This window comes from Mirounga angustirostris, unplaced genomic scaffold (assembly GCF_029215605.1).
Source record: "Mirounga angustirostris isolate CCGP_5_RB_7025 unplaced genomic scaffold, mMirAng1.0.hap1 SCAF_7, whole genome shotgun sequence".
Classification (NCBI taxonomy): Eukaryota; Metazoa; Chordata; class Mammalia; order Carnivora; family Phocidae; genus Mirounga; species Mirounga angustirostris.
The window spans coordinates 88,933,775-88,957,913 of record NW_026991715.1 but is presented as its reverse complement, the minus strand read 5'-3'; the positions used below and the strand labels follow the sequence as shown (position 1 = coordinate 88,957,913).

The 24,139-nt window shown below is 48.3% G+C and overlaps 1 protein-coding gene across 6 annotated transcripts in view; it reads left to right on the top strand.

Moving 5' to 3' along the window:
* Positions 1-24,139, top strand: part of MCC (MCC regulator of WNT signaling pathway) — a 395,037-nt gene that overhangs the window by 334,614 nt on the left and 36,284 nt on the right. For 4 of the 6 annotated variants that reach the window (XR_010413183.1, XM_054513238.2, XM_054513244.2 and 1 more), the window contains 7 exons: positions 5,828-5,917; positions 9,060-9,206; positions 10,164-10,253; positions 11,360-11,508; positions 16,170-16,310; positions 19,969-20,072; positions 23,188-23,371. Coding sequence is in view for 5 of the 6 variants with exons in the window: in XM_054513238.2 (XP_054369213.1) it covers positions 5,828-5,917; positions 9,060-9,206; positions 10,164-10,253; positions 11,360-11,508; positions 16,170-16,310; positions 19,969-20,072; positions 23,188-23,371 (905 nt within the window). In the remaining variant the exon portion in view is untranslated. The remainder of the gene's footprint in view (positions 1-5,827; positions 5,918-9,059; positions 9,207-10,163; positions 10,254-11,359; positions 11,509-16,169; positions 16,311-19,968; positions 20,073-23,187; positions 23,372-24,139) is intronic. The other 2 variants (XM_045900085.3, XM_045900094.3) reach the window with 1 other exon arrangement.

Below are 24,139 nucleotides of genomic sequence, written 5' to 3'. Positions count from 1 at the left end.
TGTTCCAGGGACTCTAAAAGGGCTTTCTGCACATTTGTGCCATGGAAATTGTGAGGTAACTTTTTCAGTTGTGGGCACTGGTGTTTGCTTCTCCATCCCTGGCCTCTCTTTTCCAACCCTGCTTCGAAATTCCAGGTCAGGCTGCTTAAAGGCAGACTCATGGCCATCAAGAAAGTAGCTGACTCCCTTTGTTGGAAAGCTGGTAAGAAATCAGGAAGGCAGCCAAAACTCTGACCTCTTCCCTGATGTGGCCATTTTGATAATTCGGTCCAGGTTCTTCAGTGGTCTGTGGAACAAAAGAGAAAACAATGCACCTAGCAGATCTTCAGAGAATGGAAATGCTGTTGGGTTTGTTTCTCTTCTGTTTTGTAATCCCCTTCCTCTTCCATTTCAGCCTACATGAAATTGCCCTGACCAATAAAAATACGACTTTCTTGGAACACGGCATAAATGAGATTCATAGGAACAAATGTATCTTTTCTGTAAATAAATTCTGATTCCTCATTTGTCTGAGGGTTCCAAGAAAAGTCTTATAAAATCTCCAATAAGAGAGCGGTTCTTAGCAAACTCTGGACTTGGAGGAGGCTGCTCTCCGAGAAGCAGAAGGGCCCAACTGCCCAAAGCTCGTTGAGGAGAGCTTTTGCAGCCCAGCGGTTCTGCCCGTTTGCAGGGCTGAAACCCCCTCACCTCAGCCAGCTCCATTACACAGTGAAATTGTGAATCACCACCTAACTGCCTGAAATGACAGCCGCCCAGTGAACAGTGCTGCACATTGTAAGCCGAGCAGACTCCTTCTCTGGCTGGTAACCGTATTTCTAATCCTGCTCAGGACTCCCGGGCCACCTTTCATTCCTGCGTGTCACCCGTCTGTGAACCACATTCACAGATGACTTCATCAACTGCGCAGTCGTCTTGTCTGCGTCCCTGAGCTGTCCTGGGAGATGGAAGTGTCCATCAGCTGACCCGTCTTACACTTGTCCTAGCCTCCCTTTTTTCGGTGGACTTCCCCCCACTTGGGAAACCCTGTGCCCGCCCCTCCGGATGTTTGTCTTTGGCAGCTCCATTTCCAGATTCTTTGTCACCAGCATCTCGCTGTCTGGCTGCCATAATCTCGTAGGCTCCTGATCTCTCATCTTTGTATTTACTTTCTTTCATTTGTTGGCTTTTATTTGGCCTGCAAGGGCAGAGAGATAAGCTAATGACATTCCTCTGTTAAAAGCACACTCACTGATCCGTGAAAGGTCCCTCGCTTAACTTATTTACTCCTTTTATATCCCATTCCCTTTCCCCGTCTTGCATATGTCTTTATACACCGTGTTTTGTGTCTTGTTTTTAATTTACATAAATGTTTTTGCGCTGTAGACTCCTTTCTCCCACTCAGCACTCTGGATCTGTCCGGATTGCTGTGTACCCCATCGGGTCTGATGCGCTCGTGGCCACCTCGTAGTCTGTAGGGTCCCCCGCCGCACGGACCGTGCCCGACGACAAGACTTTCCACTGCCTGCCACCAATTTTAAGATGATCTCTTTGTTCCTTTTTCCCCCTACGTTTGCCTTACAGTGTTGCTACGTATGCAATTATGTTTGCATCCTCATTTTCCATGTAGCACTAGTGGCATAACAAACCACCCCCAACTTAAAGACCTTAAACAATGATTTATTCCTATCTGGAACCCCTTGGTTCCCCAGAACCATGCATTGGCTGTTCTCGCTTAGGTTCAGATGTGGTTACAGTCAGATGGTGGCCCGCGCCAGAGTCCTCTTGAAGGCGTCCTTACTCGTAGGTCTATGGGGACGAGGCTGTCGTCTGGGGCCATAGCAGGGACTATTGGTCAGATACACCTGCAAGCATCCTCTCCAGGTGGCCCGGGCTTCCTCACAGTGGAGTGGCCGGCTTATGAGAGCCAGCATCCCTAGAGGGAGCGGGCAAAGCGGATCCTCCTTTTCTAACCTCGCCTCAGAAGCTCTGTAGTACTGCTTCCGCTATATTCTGTTCATTAGAAGCCGTCCCTCAGGCCAGGCGCGGGCAAGGGGAGGGGACTCGGACGCCATCCCTTGATGGAGGGAACATCAAAGAACTTGCAGGCATCTCTCCACACTGCCGCACCTGGTTAGAACCCAGGGTGACGCTTCAGTGTTAGGACTCAGGTGCACCTCCACTTCTGGAAGACACCTCTATTTTCTTTCAGATACTGTTTCTCCGTCCTCTCCTGTGTTCTCTTCCTCTGGAACTCCTTTAAAAGTATGTTGGGGCCTTGGTGGGTCACTTGTGGTCTCAGTGACACATGCATATTTTGTATCTCTTTAGCTCCCTGTGCTGTGTTCTGAATTAATTTCTGTGCTCTGTTCCAAGTCACTCATTCTGTTTTCAGTTTTAACCAGTTGAGAGTTTAACCAGTACGTTGATTTTATGTCATCGGCTACATTTTCTACTGGCTTGTTTTTCTCGTCTACCTATTCTTGTTTGATGATATCTGCCTGTTTTTGTTTCCTAATTCCTTACTTTTTATAGAAAGTACTCCTTTTAGGGGCGCCTGGCTGGCTTAGTCGGAAGAGCCTGCGACTCCTGATCTTGGGGCCGTGAGTTTAAGCCCCACTTTGGGTGTAGCGATTACTTAAATAAATAAAAGACTTAAAAAAGAAATTAATCTTTTTATCTTGCAGAGGGCCCTACACTGATTATGATATAGTTTGCTGTCTGCTTTATTTTCGTTTCTTCTCAGGTGGCTTCCTCTCCTCCTGTAGATTGCTGCCTCTCCTGGGTGATCGACCCCGTTGCGCAACTGCCCCCCCCATGTCCAGCAGCTTCCAGTCACCGGAGCGTTAGGTCTCCTGTCCCCCCATGATACTGGGTGATTTACAAATTAAGTCCCTGAGGCAGTGACCGGCTGGCGAAATCCAGACCAGTTTTAACTCTTCATTTCTAAGTGGGGGCCCTGTAGTACACAGATGCTATAGATTTGGACTCAGCACCCTGTGTCCTGGGTCTGGGATTTTGGCTTCTTATGGTTGACCCCTGGGCACAGTTCTAGGGCTTCTTTCTGGCTTCCTGCCAGCTAGTGTGAGGGTCACAGAAGGGCGGGGCGGGAAGTTTCCAGGCTTACGGAGGAGGATCTGAGCACAGACGGCCTCTCAGGGGCCCTCTCTGGCCCTCCTGGCCCCACACACTGCACCCTGCTCTCCATTCCCAGGGCTGCTGCGGCACCGCCTCCCTTCTAACCTCTGTAGCTTTCTTTCCCACCTCAATTCTGGCACCTGGAGATTTCACTGCCTTTCCTTTAACCTTGGCAGTGAATTTCTTTCTCATTGTTCCTCTTTTATGCAACATTTCTATGCATCCTTAGCCGGAGGAGTGCCTGTTTACTTTAGCTGAGGCTGTCATGCGCTGGAAATTGTCATTTGTTCTGTATCCAGACCCTTATTCCTCCCGTTTTCAGCCTCCTCCTCATTCTTGTCCTTCATATACCTGCCAAAGCTGAGTCTAAGCCCTGCCAACCTTCTCCAGGGTAGACAGGCCGCCTCCCCTTGTGTATTTGATAGAATTTGGCTTTTCCATTCTGTTCCTTCCATCAATACTCTTCCCTCCACTTTGCACTTACGGAATGTGCCCAAATCTTTCTGCTAATGCCCTAAGCATGTGCTTTTCACTGTTACAGTTTTAATCCGGTTTTTATTCTTTACTATTATTTTCATGAGGTCTCCAGAGTTTGAAGAGAACAATGCATTTACTCAGCCTACTGTCTTGAATGAAAGAGCTCAGCTGAGTTCTCAGTGCTGCTGTGTAAGCTTTTTTTTTTTTTTCTTCTTTGGTCCTCATTCAGCTTCCTTCCTCGTTTCTGACATCTGCTATTCCCTCCCTCGCTCCTAGCAAAGGACCTCAGCTCTTTCCTCTTAGAGAAACAAACCATCAGATGGGGGCCGTTCTGTTACCCATCCTCTCTCTCCCATCTGCAAACTCACCTTTCTTACTGCCTATCCTCACCTTTTTCCCTTCTGTCCTGGAGCAAAATCACGGTCTCATCTGTCCTCCGTTGATCCTTCAGTTCACCTGGCTATGTGTGGGCTCTCCTCCCCGCCCCGCAACACCCCCCCCGGCCCCTACACCTAGTGCCTTGCCTCTTCCCTGGGCAGCCTTATCCACACACAAAATTCTTAAACGGTATACCCAGTTCTGATCTCCTTCCCTTAGGTTATATTTCTAACTGCTGACTGAATATCCTTACTCACATACTCCATGGTTTTCTCAAATTCAGCATCTTTATTTCTCTCTGGAAAGTCTGCTCCTTCTTACGTTTTCCCCATTGTGCCAAGTAGTGCCCTGATTCGCTGAATCACCCCGGCTACCAGTTTGGGTTGTTTGTGTGTGTGTGTGTGTTTGTTTGAACTTCCTTGAATAGTTCCAGAACTGCACACTGGCCATTACAGTAGCTACTGGCTACACACATCTATTTATATTTGAATTCAAGTGGACGAAAATAGAATACAATTAAAAATTCAGTTCTTTGGGTCTAGTAGGCACACTGCAAATTCTCAGTAGCCACGTGAGGCCAGAGCAGCTGTAGATCAGCATTGCTGTTCCCGGAAGTCGTTGGGCGCCGCTGCTCTAGGGTGTATTTTACCATTTCTGTTCCCATTTCGCTGTGTTGGAGCCTCATCATCTCTCTCGACTCACCCCCTTTTTCTTGCTCATTTCAGTTCATTCTCTTTTCTAATCAAATGATTTTTTTTTTTTTTTACATAGGGAGCACGAGTGAGAGAGAGCGCGCAAGCACAAGCAGGGGGAGCAGCAGGCAGGGGAGAAGCAGGCTCCCCTCTGAGCAGGGAGTCCGATGTGGGACTAGATCCCAGGACCCTGGGATCATGACCTGAGCCGAAGGCAGACACTTAACCAACTGAGCCACCCAGGCTCCCCTCAAATGATTTTCTTTTTTATAAGACCCTTTACTCCCTTTGAGACTCATTAAGTTATAAATGAGAAATGCAGAGTTCTGGCATTTTAACGTCATTTCCTTACTTGAACCTTTCAGAGTCCTCCCCAGCCTGCTCCACCCTGCCTCTGTTTGCCTTTTCCTTTTTATTTGCTTGATGAACAACTACATGACCTCCAAGATTGAATCCCAGTGTTTCCCACTGTGGCAAGGCAGAGGAAAATGTGTCTTTTAGACTTGGATGCTCCTGTTGATAGCCCTTTTCAGAGTGCATTCACATTGCAGTGTTTGGCTCAACTCCAAGCCCCTATAAAACAAGAATTTTACCTTCATACTCTATCATGTTTCCAATATATGCAAGAGATTGACTCCTTTTTTTTTTTTTTTTCTGAGAGAGAGAGCATGTGCGCATGAGTGGGGGTGGGGAGCGGCAGAGGAAGAGGGATAGAATCATAAGTAGGCTCCAGGCTCAGTGTGAAGCCCGACATGGGGCTCAGTCTCACCACCAGCGATCATAACAGCCGAAATCGAGAGTCGGACACTTAACCGACTGAGCCACCCAGGCACTCCTGCAGCAGGTTGACTTCTTTTCAGGGCATCTAGATGAGGACTGGCTACGTGCTCACTTCAAGAGAAATCAGAAAATGGCCACTCAAATCACGTTCTGTGTTTTGTTGCCGAACTCCGATTGAGAAAGCCTGGAAAGGGTGATGAATGACCTTCCAACAAGTATTGATTCCTTGTTTTGGGTAGCTGTGATTCCTGGCTACCCCCTGACTCCAAACCACATATTTTGTAGAGACAAACGTATTTTCTTTAATATTTTCAGTGAATGCAGGTATATTATTTAATTATCCCAAACTCAGTGGCTTAAAACAACAGAAATTTATTCTCTCACAGTTCTGGAGTCCACGCAGTCAAGGTGTTGGCAGGGCTGCGCTTCCTCCAAGGGCTCTGGAGGAGAATCCTTTCTTGACTTTCCAGCTTCTGGTAGGTCCTGCAGTTCTTTGACTTGAGGCCAATCTCAGCCTCCATTTTTACTTGGCCTTTTTCTCTGTGCCTCTGTCTTTTTTCCCCCCCCTTAAGTAATCTCTACGCTCAATGTGGAGCTCAAACTCACAACCCCAAGATCAAGAGTCACATGCTCCACCAACTGAGCCAGCCAGGTGCCTCATGTACCTCTGTGTCTTAAATTTCCCTCTCCTTTTTCTTACAAGGATACAAGTCATTAGATTTAGGACCCACCCTAAATCCAGGATGATCTCATCCTGAGAGTCTTAATTTAATCATATCTACAAAGACCATATTCCAAAATGAGGTCACATTCACAGGTACTGTGGGTTTTTTTTTTTTTAAAGATTTTATTTATTTGACAGAGAAACAGTGAGAGCGGGAACACAAGCAGAGGGAGTGAGAGAGAGAGAAGTAGGCTTCCCGTGGAGCAGGGAGCCCGATGTGAGGCTCGATCCCAGGTCCCTGGGATCATGACCTGAGCTGAAGGCAGATGCTTAATGACTGAGCCACCCAGGCACCCCGGTATTGTGGGTTTAGAACTTGAAGCTGTCTTTTGGGGGAGGGGGGCGGTGAAGGGCATGATGCAACCTGCTAGAGTGGTTAAGAATAGGAATGAAGACAATCACAGCTGTGTCTCTCCCCTCTCCCAGGCTTCACCTAAGCTGAATCAGCAAATTGGCTATAGCCTTCATTTCTGTGCATTTATTCATTTAAATTAATTAAGACCCCCCACCTCCAAATCAAGAAAAAAGAGAAGGCTATTTAATCCAGCTGGCTGTCTATCTTCATGACAAGCTCACTCCACTCCCTTCAGCTGGATTTTTTTCACTGCCTAACAATTACCATTAAATGATAAAGCGTACACCAAAAATAAACCTGTTTATCATTCTGTAGTTTTCAAAGGCATTCTCCAGGTCTAACGCTTTTTAAACGAAAATGGATATTTAGATTTAGAAATCATTTTAAGCATGCATGCCTGTGCACAAACAAGCCATGGAGAGAGAGGAAGAAAGAATATTAGGTACCTTCTCTGTTTTTATTTTTCAGTGCCATCTAAATTTTCCACAGTGGACATGTTTTACTTGAGTGATTAGAAGAAGAAACTTTTTTTCAATAACATGGGTAATTTTAACGAACTTTTAGTAAATTGCCCAAGACAATTTATTTATATATTTTAATGTAAGGTGAGTAGGCCACTTGGCATTGTAGGAACCGACCACGGATTATTCTGTGAATGATTTGGATACTCTTTAGATTTTGGAATGGTGTTAACATTGTCAGTTATTCAGGACCTCATCAGACTTTGATAGCAGTAGCAGTGGAAATCCCTGGTCTCCGTTAGGGAGGTTTCCCGGGTGCCAGGAAGCAGCTTGATGGGAAAGCAGGCCCTCTCTTTGCCATGCAGCCCTAACAAGGCATCTGCACTATACCTCTTCTTGGTTTGTTGGGGACCAGTCCAGAATAAGCCCTGTCAGCTCTCACCAGCAATACCCTCTGGCTTTAACAAGCGTGTGTTTTTCTAGTCTTTAAACTATTTTGAGGTCTGCCCTGTTTCTGGTGTGCTATGAGGACGACCCGTGTTTCCATCAACCCCCTGTTACTGGAAGCTGCAGCAGAGCGTGAGGCACTTTTTAGCTGTTACACCATTGAATGCAATTCACTCTGAGGGAATTTTCCTATTTTGGCTTCTAATATGTTGATGAATTATTGAAATCTCAATTACTTTTGGTTCCCAATTTAGCAGGATGGAGACATCCAAGATATTTAATATGAAAAGCTTTCCAGTTGCTTTTGGAGAAGGGTTTGGTGTCAAGGATGTGGTTGCATTCCTCCTGTCTCTGGGACTAAAGTGCTGTGTGGCCCCAGGAGTCCCTTAGGACTCGGGGTGTGAGCCCCCAACTGGGAGCATCTGCAGATCCTGGGAGCCTATCAGATATGCACATTCCACCTACTAAATCAGAATCCCTGGGGATGGGACCCTAGGCTCTTTAGCAAGCCTCCTGGACATTCTGGTGCACTGACAAGTTTGGAAAGCCCTGACTTAGATGTCCCGGTGCTAATTCTTCCCAGCAGGACCTGGTGCCCATTTGTAGGGACCCATGGGTGCTATAGTCAGTTTGCCCTTCAAGGTAGACATTGTACCTGATGACAAAACTGTGATCCAAGTCATCAGACCAATTTCTCTCAATTATTTTCACTTCCTTGGAACACTTCTCACTTTGGAAATCACTGAGCCATAACCATAGAGAAGAGAGTCTGCACATTTAAGTTCTGTGCAGGTAAATGTGTGTTCTAAATGTAATTCAGAGGACCCTGGGTTTCTCTTTTATGCAGAAAGACTGTAGATATTCCTTCCCGCTGTCCCATGGATAATCCCATCTTCAAGTCTCTTGGGGGGAAGCTGCAGGTGCATCTGTGTCTTGCCCTTGGCCTCTCCTCCTTGCTAGTGCCTTCGGCTCTTCCACACCGTGCAGTTCTCCCAGTACAGTGTCACCCTGATGCCTGTGCCCTCGTGCAAGCTGTTCCCCCACCCCCAGCTTGCTCAGCACCCCCATCAGAGCCGCCCCTCCTCATCTTGTCCATTGTGATCTGGTCGCTTCCAAGACTCTGTTCAAGCACCATCCCCTCCTTCCCTGTCAACTTGAGATGGAGGTACATTCTTCCCCTTTTCAGCTTCCTACAGCACCTTAGGTGGATATTTACAGCATTAATGTGCACTTGCATTGAAATGATTTGTTCTCTCTTCCTCTGAGCTTTGAGTTCCAGGCGAGTGGCGATTTCATCCCGGGTTCTCCATCTGCAGTGCCCAAGACGTTCAGGCCCATGAGGCAGAATGAACAAACATTCCTTAAAGATGGTCCTTCCCCCTCTGCTGGAAGCCTTCAAAGCCTTAGAAAACATTTTTAGATCATACCTGTGAAAAACAGATGATGGCCAGCCAGTGGCAGGTCTAGTTAAGAATACAACAAACTTTTATGTGGACTCAACCAAGTTAGCTTTAGTTAGGTTTTCAGTGAAGCTAATCTCTTCATGGAAATGAAAACCCAGCCATCTGGCTACTTTGCTCCTTGGCCAGGGAAGCCACCAACTGTGTCTAAAGTTTGCATTATTATTTCAGGTTCGAGAGCTTCAAACGCGACTACAGAGCGTGCAGGCCACGGGGCCCTCCAGCCCTGGCCGCCTCACTTCTGCCAACCGCCCAGTTAACCCCAGCACCGGGGAGCTGAGCACAAGCAGCAGCAGCAATGACATTCCCATTGCCAAGGTGAGCGCCCGGGGACGGGCGGGAAGCCTGCTCTTTTATCTGGAATCCGCACCAGCCTCTACCAAGCTTGGCCACTGTGCAGGCCTGGGATGAGCTCACAGGGTGCCGAGGAGCTTCCCTCGGGTCTCTCACAGGCCTCCTACGCTGGGGCTGCAGGGAGAGATAGCCCGCTGGTAGTTTTGTCTGTCTTGGCTGTGACCTGGATGCCAACTCTCCTTAATCAGCCAGCGGGAGCAGGTCACAGCTGACCAGTCGTTGTGGAAAATGAGATATTTTGTCAGGTTCTACCATAGTAAGGGGTGGATGGATAGTTCCTCTGGGGGACTGAGATTCAGCCCAGGAGGGGACCCTGAGTAATGGAACAGTGATCGTCCTTCTCATAGGACCAACAGCCCTGGCTGCAGAAAAATAGATTCTGCTGGACAGGCCAAGGCAGTTAGAGGAGCGGCCCCACCCCTGCACACATGCTGAGTCTGCCCCAGAGGGACTGTAACAATGACACACACGCTCTTCCCTGGTGGGCTGCCGGTCTCTGCAGGGGGGCGGGTTCTCAACCATCAAGTTGGATAAGTGGGGTCAAACCATTGTTTCTCAACTAGAAGTGATTCTGTCCTCCCCCAAGGGATATTGGGCAACGTCTGGAGACAGTCCTGATGGTCACCGCTAGAGTGCTGGTGGCATCTTGCGGCTAGAAGCCAGGGGTGCTGCAAACAATCCCACAGGGCACAGAATAGCCCTCTACAACAAAGAACATCCAACCCAAGATGTCACGAGTGCTGAGGTTGGAAAACCCTGGGTGAAGCAGATGGTGGAAAAATTGGATGAGTGAGTTATTTTTAGGAAATTGACGAATTGGTTTAGTCGCCATGACTAAACAGTAGCCCTGTATAAGCACAGTCTTCGACGGTTTATCTGGACAGTGATATGTCATTTTTCGATAATTTTTTGTTTTTCTAGATTGCTGAGAGGGTGAAGCTATCGAAGACCAGGTCTGAGTCTTCGTCATCGGATCGGCCAGTCCTGGGATCAGAAATCAGTAGCATTGGGGTGAGTGTTCGTGAGATGCAAGACAAGAGAGTGCCCAGTAGGGCTACACAGATGGCAGATCGTAGGTGACAGAACTTCCCAAGTTCACCTCCTGTAAACAAGTTAATTATAAAACAAGTCATACCCCATTTCCTTCCAGAGGATCAGATTAAAGGGTACAGTGGTTTCCTCATTGGAGAATTACTTCTTCAGCTATAAGGGAGTTTCTCTCTTTCTCTACCTGCAAACTGTCCGAAAGAAATGATTTAGGTCTAGTTACTGGTGATGGAGATGAAAGTCTTAAAGTACCTGCTCTGTATCACCCTGCTACCCCTGAGACCGAGCGGGTCAGGGAGCTCTGAAAGAATTTTACCTTTCTCACATGCCTCTTAAAAGGGAACGTGCTCTCCAGTGAGGATGAATGCTGCCTTTGAAGCGTAGCCCAATGCTGGGAGAGACCGGAACCTTCTCGCTTAGTACCAGGGTTTTCATCTGGGGAGCCTACAAACCCCTTGGGGCTGTAAGAGCTGATGGATGGTGAAAAGGGAGTCGTTTTAGTTCCCTAAGGAATATTTTTTTAGGATTGACGATGAGGCTGAGAGAGCCAGCTATTTGATCCCCAGGGGTGGGGAAAGCTTGAACAGTACTTTTAAAGCCCTAATTTAGAATTATGTGCTGAGAAAAATTGCCTGCATCCAGATTCGGTGCCAAAGCCAAACTGTGAAAATAAAGGAGCCGCCTGCTCTCTTTGGCTGCAGCAACCAGAGACGAGGGCCTGGGGGACGGGGGCACAGGGGGCTCAGGAAGGGGAAGGGAGTCCAGACTCTGTTCAATATCCAGAAATTGAGGAATTCTAAAGAGGCATGCTCCCCCAGGTCTGCTGCCCAGCAACACATGCCTGGAGGATACAGCTGTGTTTTGATCCTGTTCATGTACTATTTTCACAGTAGTTAGCTTTTGATCATAGAATCCTATTATACAGACTGAGAAAAATCAGGGTCACCATCTTCTGGTGCCTGACTGTCGAGGAATATTGGCTGTAGATTCTTCCGCATGCAAAGTCCTGTCTGAGGACCGGTCCCTAAAGCGACCACTGTCTAGAGCGGGATTCGTGCTTACCTGTGCAGGTATCCAGCAGTGTGGCGGAACACCTGGCCCACTCTCTTCAGGACTGCTCCAACATCCAGGAGATCTTCCAAACACTCTACTCACACGGATCTGCCATCTCGGAAAGCAAAATTAGAGAGTTTGAGGTGGAAACAGAACGGTTGAATAGGTAAGGAGAAATCCTGTGTATTTGAACTGCGGTGTTGTGGGGGTGGGGAGCTGCCCTCCTTTCCCTTTCAAAGATCAGTTCAAGTTGGCTTAGGAGCTGGGACATAGGGAGATGCTGTCAGCCTGGTGGGTGGGGACTTCCCATCTTCTTCTTCAGCAGAAAAGCGCTTACCGAAGTCGGGGCTGGCTTCATGGGCGTTGTGTGACCTATGTGTTCAAGTGCACAAGCCTCATGTTTGGAAGGATCTCACACTTGGCTTTACTGCTCTGCTGTCACCGTTTTAATTTCTTGGGGCACCTGGGGGGCTCCGTTGACTAAGCATCTGCCTTCAGCTCGGGTCCTGATCCCGGGGTCCTGGGATCGAGCCCTGAGTTGGACTCCCTGCTCAGCAGGGACCCTGCTTCTCCCTCTCCCTCTGCAGCTACCCCTGCTTGTATGCTCTCTCTGTGTCAAATAAATGAATAGAATCTTGAAAAAATAAAAATAAATTCTTAATTTATGAAGCAGGGCTCCACCTTTTCATTTTGCACCGGGCCTTGCAAATTTTGTAGCAAGTCCTGGGAGCTGTTCGTATTGAATGACAAGTAGGTCAGAAAGACAAGACGGCTACCAAGCATGCAGGCCTGTGCTGCCAGGAACTACAGAGAGCAGCTCTGGAATGTTGAGTCAGCATCCTAGGGGCGCCTGGAGCTATCAGGAACCAGCAAAGGCAGTCTGATCGAGGCATTCTGGGATTGACCAGGCATGCTGGTCTAGCCCTCCCTGCTCCTCCGGAGGGTTGCCTAATTTTTACTTATGTTCTTTGCAAAAGTACACAACCCTCCGTCCCTACGTTCTATCCCACTTAGTCCTACTTAGAATCACTTTCTAAGTAGCTCTAACTGTCCTACTTAGAAAATTTTTCCAGTTTTATGGATTCTTCCCAAATCTCATAACAGAGGTAGTTAGAGTTTGCACTCATGCCTCTTGGCAAAGCCTGGCTTGTAGGTCATCCCGGTGATGGGAGTTGCTGAAAAAGCAAAGAAGGACCAGGGCCAAGTCCTGGTAAACCACTGACTCAGAATGGGTCCTGCAGGGGCAGAGCGCACTACTGAATCCTATCCAAGTGTGGCGTGGCTGCCTTGACCCACCAGCCTTCAGTGGGAGAGCACAGTAAGAATTTGAAAGGCTCGTGAACTCACCAGGAAGAAATGTGGATGCCGGTCCCCCTCCACGGTTGCCGAATGCCGTTCCCCTGGTGTCTGGCAAACCTGAATAAATTGAATTACCATATTAGTCCTCCCTGATTTGAAGCTGTTTAATATAGTGCTTGAGGACTAAGGAAACGTAGCAATCTAGGTCATTTCAAATCTGGAAATTAAATGGTTTCCTTATTAAATCCAAAATACTTGAGAGTGACAATCCCGATGATTACCTTGTAGCAGTAAAGAAGCAGTCCTCTCTGTACCAGGCTGGGGGGTGCTTAAGAATTGAATCAGATATGCCCTTTGCAATTTAATGAAGTCAGATGCCTTCAGGGGCCCTCTGTGAGTGAGGATCTCCTCTCCACAGATTCTGGGACTTAACAAGCCTGCTTTGTGGTTGAACTTGGGGGAGGTTCCTTTCTCCTCCGTTCTGCGCACCTAGGAGACGCCAAAGAAAGGGGAAGCATTTGGTCCTTGTAGCTCACGTTATTATGGTGTTTCACAGTTTACAAAGGGTTCTCACGACTACTTAATCTTCAGCTTGGGAGGGCAGAACAGTCCCATTTTGCAAATGAGAAAACAAAGGCTTCGATGTTGAGCAACTTGCTTGGAGTCCAGAGCTGTTAAATAGCCCAGCTGGAATTCTACCCCTGCCCTTGGACTTCCCCTCCAGTGTTTTCCCTATGGCCATAGCTACAACTAGAATGTGGGAATAACCTTAGACTCTGTTATTAAACTACCTACCTCAAAGTTGGAGGCCTTGTTACACCCCCCAAAATGAGAGCCCTTAGCTTTTTGATTGTGTGTGGGGTAGGGGGGTCATACCTCCTCAGAAATGTTTCCTGACTTAACAAATCTGTTTTAAGTACGTACTCTGTGCTCAGCTATTTGTCATGCAAAGGAAAGTAAGACAGACAAGGTCCCTGTCTCTCATGGAGCTTCTGTTCTGTTTGGGGAGCTATACAAAAAGCAAACAGAGATCATAAGAAAACTCCCCGTAAACAGGGCACTGTGGTAGCATAGGGGCGGGGGGGGGGGGTGATTATTAAGTAGGGCTCCACGTCCAACATGGAGCCCAACGCGGAGCTCGAACTCACAGATCAAGAGTCAGATGCTCAGCCGACAGAACCACCCAGGTGCCCCCAGGAGACGTTGATTTTAGATAGGTAGCCAGGGAAGGCATCTCTGAAGAGGTGGCTTTAAGTTGCGATTTTAAGGGGAAAAGGAAGCAGCCATATGACAAACTGAGAGTCTTACGGAGCAATTGACAACCTTAAGGCGGAAAAGGAGGTTGACATGAAGTGGGAACTGTCCCCAAGGCCAGTGGAACTGAAATGGAGTGAATGAAAAGAAGTAGTCACACGCAGTAAGGTGGTGGAGTTGGCAGGGCGTGGTGGGTATGAAGTTTGAGGCCGTGGACCAAGTTTGCTCTTTATTCTAAGTGTCATTGGAAGTCGTTAAAGGGTTTGGTTTTTTTGTTTGGTTGGTTGGTTTATGTAGCAGAAGAGCAGATCTGGTTTAAATTCTGAGAGCTGACTCAGGTGTGAAGAATGGAAGGAGGGCAAGAGTAGAAACAGCAATGAGTGTAGTGGCCTGATGTGGCCAAGGTGGAGGTGATGTGAGGAGGTGGGGGTCAGTGTGTTTGGTGGTAGAATCAGTGGAAACCGCAGTTGGATTAGATCTGGATGTAAGAGGAAGGGACGGTCTCAAAGAAGATTCTCACGTGTCTCCCATGTACTGCTGGGTGGATGGTGGTAGCATTTACTGAGATGGAGAAGATAGGGAAGGACAAGGTTTGGGGGAAAATCCAGAGTCTCATTTGGTAATGTTAAATTTGAGGTTCTGGTGTGACATCCACATTGGAAATATCAGGAAACAGCTGGAGATATGAGACAGGCACTCAGAAGAGAGGTCTGGGCTAAAGAAATTTGAGAGCCAGAGGAACGTAAATGCCTGTTAAAGTCATGGGACTGGATAAAATCACACCGGGGAGCAGGGGAAGTGCTGATAGAGGAGGACAGCCATGAGTCCCGAGGCAACGCCAACCCCCACAGACTTCATAGAGAATGAGGAGCCAACAAAGGAGACAGAAGAAATGACCTTCAAGGCAGGAAGAAAACCAGTAGAGATCTATCATGCCCCAAGTGAGACAGAACATTTTCAGAAGGAAGGAGTAGCCTGTTAGTGGGGTGTTGCCTGAGAAGGCCTCTAAGATGGGATCGGTCACGAGGAGTCTGTGAGCGGCCTAAAGAGTTTCATCTGCTTAGTGGGGACCGAACTGGAGCAAGTTGAATGTTGAAGAGAGTGGTGACTGTTTCAAGGAGTCTTAACCAACTGAGCCACCCAGGCGCCTCAAGAAGTCTTAATGTCAACAAGAACAGAAAAGTATGTTCTTGGAACACCTTACATTGAATCAAGCTTGGACTTGCCAAAACCTCACGGTGGTTTTAATTACACGCTCACCAGACATCTCCCATGTTGGTGAGTGTCTCTACATTCTGCTCTAAAATACGTGGTCCTAAGATTGATCCTCAAGGCAAATGGCGTGCAGGCCCCTTACCATTTTAAGAGTCCCTTGCGTTGTGTATGTGTGAAACCCCCTGTGTCTTTAAGACTTGGTGGTCAGAGTACTATAAATGGGTGTGTGCATGGGAATTAAATCACTGCATCCAGGGCCTCTGTCCCAGGGCAGAAAACAGAGAAGCTGAAGGCTTATGCTTTTCTGACTTTGCCACAAACTCATTTGACCTGAATTTAGAGTCCCGAGTCCTATAAAGCGTGAGGTCCCTGCCTGCAGCCAGCAGTCGTGGGACTGTCCAGCCTGGAGGGGGTTTGGGACACAATCCACAGTTCCTGTCCGCCGCCCATTCAGAGGCCCTTAGGGACAGTTTCTTACTCCCGGATTCATCTGTTGCTTCTGCTCTGTAGTGAGTGGTTCAGAGCACAGGATCTGAGGTCAAACTGCCTGAAGGCACTTAACCCTTCCGTGCCTCTACTTACTCTTCTGAGAATGGGGATAATCATACTTAATTCAAAGGGCCACGGAGGGTTATTGAGCAGGGGTTTAACAAATAGTAGCTATTACTGTGGCACTGCTTCTTGTTTGTCCCCGTGGAGTGTGGCTTATTGAAGTGCACCTGTCCTACCTCTCCTGAGGGCCTGAGGTCACGTGGCTGGCTCCTTTCCCTGGTGGATCCTCAGCACCTCACGCGGCACCCGGCACATGGTGTGTTGCCGGCTGGGTGGGAATTAACCAGGGGGCCTGTGTGTATTTCCAGTTCACACAGAATTTAGTGATTCTCATACTTAGGGTTGCTTCCTTTATTATCCATGTCAGTTACGTTTGCTAAAACCGCTGACGAGCTCACATCCTAACACGCGTGTCTGGCCTGGGTCTAGATGAGATGGCTCAACTATCGGCAAATGAACTGTAATCCTAATGTGAAGTCGTGAAAAGAGATTTTTCTTCCTTTGTAGCCGCATCGAGCACCTCAAATCCCAAAATGACCTCCTGACCATAACGCTGGAAGAATGCAAAAGCAACGCTGAGAGGATGAGCATGCTGGTGGGAAAGTATGAGTCCAATGCCACGGCCCTGCGGCTGGCCCTGCAGTACAGGTAGGAAGTGCAGGCCCTGAGTGCGCATGTGCAAGGTTGGGGGGCGGGGTTAACTTAGAAATGCATGCACAGTAACCTGCCTCAAAGTAGAAACCAGGCTTTTAGAGCACATACGGAGGGGGTTGGACCAGCAAATACCAATGTGATACATACTGAAAATCCATTAGCACCTTGTGGCAATTAAGAAAAGAAGAGTAATGAGTATGGTATAGGAAAATTGAGATGTTTCTGCCAGCATGTTCAACTTAAATATTATTTTATTTATTTATTTTTAAGATTTTATTTATTTATTTGACAGAGAGAGACAGCGAGAGAGGGAACACGAGCAGGGGGAGTGGGAGAGGGAGAAGCAGGCTTCCTGCCGAGCAGGGAGCCCGATGCGGGGCTCGATCCCAGGACCCTGGGATCATGACCTGAGCCGAAGGCAGATGCTTAACAACTGAGCCACCCAGGCGCCCCCAACTTAAATATTATTTTCTTCAAGTAATATCACTCAAAACATTTATTTTCATATTTATATATCCATTTGCTCTTTCCAGTCTTTTTTCATTGTCCTATATATTTTACATTGTTAGAAATCTAGGACATTCTGTTTCTTCAGTTTATGGTGGTTTTGTTTTTTGTTTGTTTGTTTTTAAAGATTTTATTTATTTATTTGACAGAGAAAGAGATAGCGAGAGCAGGAACACAAGCAGGGGGAGTGGGAGAGGGAGAAGCAGGCCTCCCGCGGAGCAGGGAGCCCGATGCGGGGCTCGATCCCAGGACCCTGGGATCATGACCTGAGCCGAAGGCAGACGCTTAATGATTGAGCCACCCAGGCGCCCTTTATGGTGGTTTTGTAATGTTGCTTCAGGGTCTCCCTGCATTTTGAATGGCTGTATCCCCTGGATCAAGTTTATATTTTGTTGTTTTGTTTACTCAGTTCTCTAAAAGACATTTAGACTTTTGCAGACTTAGGATATTAAAATACTTTAATATCCTAATAAAATAATTTTATGGTGAATAATGTAATACAGATAATACCTTCATTCTTTTGAATATTTTCCTTGGAATAAAATCTCCAAAGCAGGAATTAATAGGTCAAAGGATATGAATATTTTTGTGGCTCTTCAGGCATGCTCCCAGTTTTTCCCCATAAAAACAAGCCAGTTTAAATGACTGTAGTTCATTCATCAATGAGCAAGTGGTATATGAATGTTCCACTTCTTTTCAGCCTCATCAGCTTTGGAATTTATCTGTTTTTAGGTTACTGTTTGTTTCATAGCTACAAAGCTATGCATTACTGTTTTCAGAGGTTTCTTTTATTAGTGGCACCCTTAGGCATATTTGCCAAGATCCCAGAGTAGTGACTGTACCTTATTCTTAGCATCCTCCGAAAAGATCAATATGTTTTAAGAAACTTTAAGAAACTTTGTTTCTTCACAAAACAAAATCAAACCCCAAAACCTATGAGACCAGGGGCGCCTGGGTGGCTCAATTGGTTAAGCATCCGACTCTTGACCTCAGCTCAGGTCTTGATCTCAGGGTCGTGAGTTCAAGCCCCATGTTGGGCTCTATCTATGCTGGGCGTGGAGCCTACTTAAAAAAAACAAAACACATGAGGGGCGCCTGGGTGGCTCAGTCATTAAGCGTCTGCCTTCGGCTCAGGTCATGATCCCAGGGTCCTGGGATCTGGCCCCACATCAGGCTCCCTGCTCAGGGGGAAGCCTGCTTCTCCCTCTCCCTGCTGCTCCCCCTGCATGTGTTCCCTCTCTTGCTGTCTCTCTCTGTCAAAATAAATAAAATCTTTAAAAAAAGAACAAAACACATGAGACCAAAGCTAGAGCACAATCATGCTAGTTTACAGACACACCAAAGCAAGCAGATAATCCACGTGTGATAACTCTTGAAACAGGCTGTTCTGCAGTCTGCCTTTGATCTGTGTGGATGAAGCAATGTCGCAGGATCTCTAACCTGAAAGATGGACTACCCATGAAAAGAGGAGCGGCCAACACCCGGGGCACTAGCTAGGATGGGGTTTATCCTTTTCTCTTACCTCTTAGTGAAAGAAGATGAAAGTGAGACAATAGACAAACAGATGGTCTGTTGACTAAATGTTGAGTAAAGCAACATTTCCCCTGCTTAGCTGAGAGAAGCTAATCGGTTATTTGCTTGGCAGGGAAATTTCTGCACTGCAGGCATCTTGTCCTGGACTACTCAGGCATTACGCACACATTCCACTTCCTGTGCCGACGTGGGTCCCTGTGGGTCCCATGTGGCAGTGGGGAAGGGGTCCCTCCTAGATCCTATACCTGGTGTGTCCAGTGATGACAGGCATGAAGAAGAGAGACTGATTTCTTCCTCTTAGAAATTCACATTTGTCAGAGATTTCCTAAGTGTTTCAAAGGGCAACCTTACAAGCATCTGGTAGAACCTTCTGTGATGATGGGCCTGTTACCTGTTACGCTGTCCAGTGTGGTAACTGCTAGCCACATGTGGCTCTTAAACATACGATATATGGCTATCGCAACAGAGAAACTGAATTTTTCATTTTACTTAAATTCTTTTTACTTTAAATAGCCACATGTGGCTAGGGGCTACTACAAGTCTGGGTCAAAATAGTCTTCTTTCTGGGGCCTTCTTTCTTTCTTTCTACCAATTATTGTGTAACTATTTCTTGTGGCACAGTTTCTAGGGTCAGGAAGCTGGGAGTGACTTCTCTGGGTTGCGTTCCAGCTCGGAGTCTCTTAGGCGGTCCTGCTCAAGCGGTCAGCCAGGGCTGTGTCATCTGAAACCTTAACCAGAGCTGGCTGATGTGCTTCTAGGGAGGCTTATTCACACAGCTGTTTGGTGGAGTCCTCAGTCCTTCACTCACTGTTGGCTGGAAGCTTTAGTTCCTCACCACATGGGTCTCTCCATGGGGCTGCTCGAGAGTCTTTAAGACGTGGCAGCTGGCCTTCTCTAGAGAGGATGATCCAAGAGAAAAAGTGAAGGGAGAGAGAGAGGGAGTGACCAAGATGGAAGTCACAATGCTTTTAAATAACCTCGTCTTAGAAGTGACATCCCATATCCTCTTAGTCACATAGACCAACTCTGGTACAGTGCAGAAGGAGCTAACACAAGGATGCAGATACCAGCATATGGGATCAGTGGGGGCCATCGTGGAGGCTGGCTACCATAGGCATATTACCTTTCCTTTTTAGCCGATTGTTAAAGAGGCATTAAATTGAACTCTCCCACTTTCATTGCTTCCCTTGTATTTTTCTACATCCTAGTTCAAGTATGTATTTGTTTTGAGAGATCGAGAGCGTGCACTTGGGTGCGAGTGGGGGTGGGGAGTGGCAGAAGGACAGGGAGAGAGAGAATCCCAAGCAGGCTCTACACGGGGCTCGATCTCATCACCCTGAGCCCAAATCAAGAGGTGAATGCTTAACTGACTGAGCCACCCAGGCGCCCCTAGATTCTAGTTTAAAGTAAAAGTTTAAGTTAAGTAGAAAGGGGGGAGGGTGGGCAACATAGCAGAGCCCCAAGCCCTTGGCTTTATGCAGGAATATTTGCGGGTCTTTCCTCACTTGCATGGACAGCGAGGTTGGAGCTGCTTCCCCAGGGGCGCAGTGCCGCCCTGAGGAGGCCCACCGTCCTCTGCCAGAACTGAGGGTACGCTGTGCTTCTGTCCCAGTGAGCAGTGCATAGAAGCCTACGAACTCCTCCTGGCACTGGCCGAGAGCGAGCAGAGCCTCATCCTGGGGCAGTTCCGGGCGGCCGGCGTGGGCTCCTCCCCTGGTGAGTGTGGCCCGAGTCCCTCCCTCCCTCCCCCTGCCTTCTGGGGGGGGGGGCCCTGCCTCCCTTGCTCCGTGGTGCCCCCATTTCGCTGTTGGCATTGGAACACCTCCCGACGACACGAAATTCGCTTGTCAAGTGTGTTTTTCGTTTCTTCCTCATGACTGAATGAGTAAATTGTTTATGTTGAATGCAGCAAGAACTGGAGTGGAAACAGAATTACGGACAAGTTAAAACAAACAAGCCCTCTTAGGAAACATACCCTCCCAGGCCAACAGTAGGACCAGATGGAGCAGGAGGCCCACAGTTTGTGATGAAAGGGACCGACTTTCCCACAGCCTCTCTGGGATGCTGATTGTTAAGGGTCCCTTTGCTGCCCACGTGGCCTTTGCGGAGACTCGCTGCTTCTTTTGGCTGCCTGGCCTCAGGTTTGTTCTTTTGGGCGGTTTTGAGGCATGGGCTCCCCGTCTCTGGTCTCCAGGTGCCTTGTGAACACAGAGGAAGTGGTTTCTCACCCTGCTGTCCGCTGCAGAGGGCTCTCCCCGGAGCGCAGAGCCCAGCCCTGTGGGGGAACAGAGCGGACCGCTGACCCACTCGCCTCCCCCGCCCCGGGGGCATGTGTCCTGTCGGCCCACTCTGTACCTCAGATCTACACCGCCCCCTACAACGACCCCTCAATTTTGAGTAACTGGAAGAGGTATATAATTGAAAAAGACACAATTGTGTCATCCTGGTTAGCAGTATTTGCTAAAACTTGGCCTGTGCTTGTGTTCTGGGCCTTACAGTAGTGTGAGATGGACACAGGAGAAATAGTGCTTAGGAGGGAAGAGAGATCAAGGGAGAGAGGTTGCCATAGCTCAGTGCCGTGGCCTGGATGCTCCCTCAGCCTCCGCTTTAGAACAGTGGCTTCTTTGGAGAAGCACTGACAGGTACACAGAAAACTGTTTAACTCCAGAGCCGAACCTGGGCAGGTGGACAAACCAGGAGTCCCCGGCCACAGGAACCAGGCCATCTGCCAGGGATGGGCTTCTCGGCCAGGGCTGGGAGCCTCCACGGGGGCCGCCCTTCCAGGAGGCACCTTTCCAAGAATGTCTGCATCAGGGCCCCTGCGGACTGCAGCCCCACCCCCACCCCGCTGTTCTCACCAGCTCCTGCCCCTCCCCCTCCCCTGTGGTCGAGCTTGGGCACTGACCACTCACAGGTGTTTCCTCCTTCAGTTTTGACCTGGACAGGAATCTGAAGCAAATCTGAAGGAAAGGAAGTATCCTGGGCATTAATTTCCTGCTTCATATCTAAGTTATGAGACAAGGGAGCAGGCCTCCATTTGTATGGGTGACCTCTCTCTCTCTCTCTCTCTCTCTCTCTTTTAAATAGAATTAACATCCCGCCCCAGAAGTAGAAGCTCTGCCAGCATTTCCATTAGAAACCTCATTTTTCAGGGTCTTTCCACTAAACCATAAAACTTTATACCTCATATTAAACAGATCCTAAAATGATCTTGGTCTGCTGTCAAGTTTTTTTTTTTTTTTAATATATGTATTAAGGAAAATGATCAATTAAAGGGGAAAAAAAATCAATCCTCTTATTTCCAGTTTGTATCATCAGACAATGTCTTTAAACCATCCTGCCCTGGAAAGGCACCTTTCATTAGGCTTGTCTCTACTTGGCGCAGTTACTTGGTAGGAGCTGGAAGGGCTTATATAAATCTGCATTTAAAATACTTAAAATCAATAATGAAATGCTTTGCATTAACATAATCCTGGGTAGCTCATGATATATTTATAGAATGAGCCAGTCAGTATTACCATGCCTGCTTCACAGAATTCGGAGAGCTGTCAGTTGGTGAGACAGATGTAAGATACCTCGTTTGTGGAAGGAAGGACGGACTGATGGAAGGAAGGGAGGGAGGGAGAAAGGAAGGAAGAAAGGCAGACATGAAAGCTGTCAGAGACATGGCTGCAGGGAGCCCAGGGAGCCCAGGGAAGCTCAGCCTGCAGGACGGAGGCCCCCACACTTCTTCCCCACTCTCCGTAAAGCTGTGAGTTGGCTTACCTGGAGCAGCTCCGCTGCTCCGCTGACGGCAGCAATGGACCTGCCATTCTGGTGAGCAAGTACTGGTTGATGACATTACCCCCAGTACCGGCCCCAGTGGTTTTTTCTGTTTCTTGTTGATGGCGCAGGCATTCGTTACACTCATTCTAGATGACTTAAACCAGTGGTTTTCAAACTGTGCCGTGGGAAGCTGGAGGAGTGTCTTAGGGCCTCAGCAGTGGGCTCGGAGGATGGGAGGACCCGGAGTGTATGACCCCCACACCTATTCACGTCAGCCGGTTCTGCATTTACCATTTTGGTGTCTTAGGCTTCGGCACATGGTTCCATTTGAAAGCATCTGGAAGACTAGGGATGTAGGCTGAAGAGGTAGCAAGCTGGTGACTTGTTGGGCCACTATGGTTTTTAAAACACAACAAGAACGTGAACATTTTCGACCGGGAAGTCGCCGTCTGGCTTTGCGTGGGTGCCAGCCACTCCTGAGGTCGCTCCAGCCCAGGTACCTGATTTCTGGAGGCATCGGGGCTCACCACTGACTGTGTCCCAGTGAGACAGGAAAGTCAGGGATAGCACTGCTACAGAAAAGACACTGCCGATCTCAAGTTCTCATTTTAACTATTCGGTGTGTTTCTCTTGCCTACCCAAAGCTCTGAGCAAAGCTCTGGATGTGTGCAGGGCACAGTTTGGTCCTCGTTCATGAGAAGGTGCCACCACAGGAAAGAATGGCCAAGTGGTAGATTGCAACTGAGTGGGTGAAGTCAGGAGCCTGGATAATTAGAAAATCATAGCATGTTAGAGCTGGAGACAGACCTCAGAGATCGCCCTGCCAGCCCTTCATCGATAGGGTCAGTAGAGCCCAGAGCAGAGACATGCCTTGCTCCATATAGTCTCTTAAGTGACGGCGCCCAGCCCCGCACATGGGTCTCTTCATTGGCCATCCACTGCTAGTTTCTCTCCCCACCGGGCCACCTCTGCCCTGAGTAACGAAGAACCGATGATCTGACCATGCTCCCAGGCTTGTCTCCTGTAGAACTGTGTTGATTAATCCTTTGGCCTCTTTGCAACGTAGGAGACCACTCAGGGGATGAAAACATCACTCAGATGCTCAAGCGCGCTCACGACTGCCGGAAGACAGCTGAGAACGCGGCCAAGGCCCTGCTCATGAAGCTGGACGGCAGCTGCGGGGGTGCCTTTGCCGTGGCCGGCTGCAGCATGCAGCCCTGGGAGAGCCTGTCCTCCAACAGCCACACCAGGTAATTCCCGGCCCTCCTGCCACCAGACGGACGTGTGTCCGCGTGTGGTCTGTTCACCAGGTTTGACATGTGGTGACCCAGCTCTCAGAGACTGTGAGGCTTGGATGAGGACAGCGTTGTCCCTGTGCTTGCAGCCTGCTCTGTCCGGGGAGTCGGGGGATCAGCATGGAGAGCTGGGAAGGGCCTTCCGTGGCCAGTGTGGGAACCACAGCCCAGAGAGAAGGGGACGTTGGCTCAAGAAGGTGGAACCTGAAGATGGAGCCCGAATCTCCCTTTCTGTCTGGTGCTCTCTCCCCCACTTTGTTCTGTTCGCCATTTCTTCATAGTTTTTGATTTCTGAGAGTATTTGGGGTAGTGTGAGGCTCATTTGCTGCAAACGGTCCCTAAGTACCCACGACCCACACCGCATCCTATTTCCAGGCTGCATTCTCTGCCCCCTTCTCCTCAGGCCTCTGTCCTTTGTAAGCTTTTCTTGGGCAATAGCCTCCTCTTTTCCCATCTCTTTTGCTCTGCAGAGTGATACCAAATTCATAGCAGGTACTCAGCAGACACTCAGTGATGAACCTGAGTTCAGGTTCTGTGTCTGTGAATCTAGAAAACTGCAGTGGGTACGTGAAAAAGATGGGGAGGAAAGCAGTGAAGACCTGGCTAAGCATAATTTGCTGAAGCCGTTGGATTCTTGCAGAAGTGGGGAGAGGATCAGAATGAAGCCTCTGCTAGCCATCTTCTCATGTCTTACCACCAAAGCCCTAAAACCATGAATGCCTT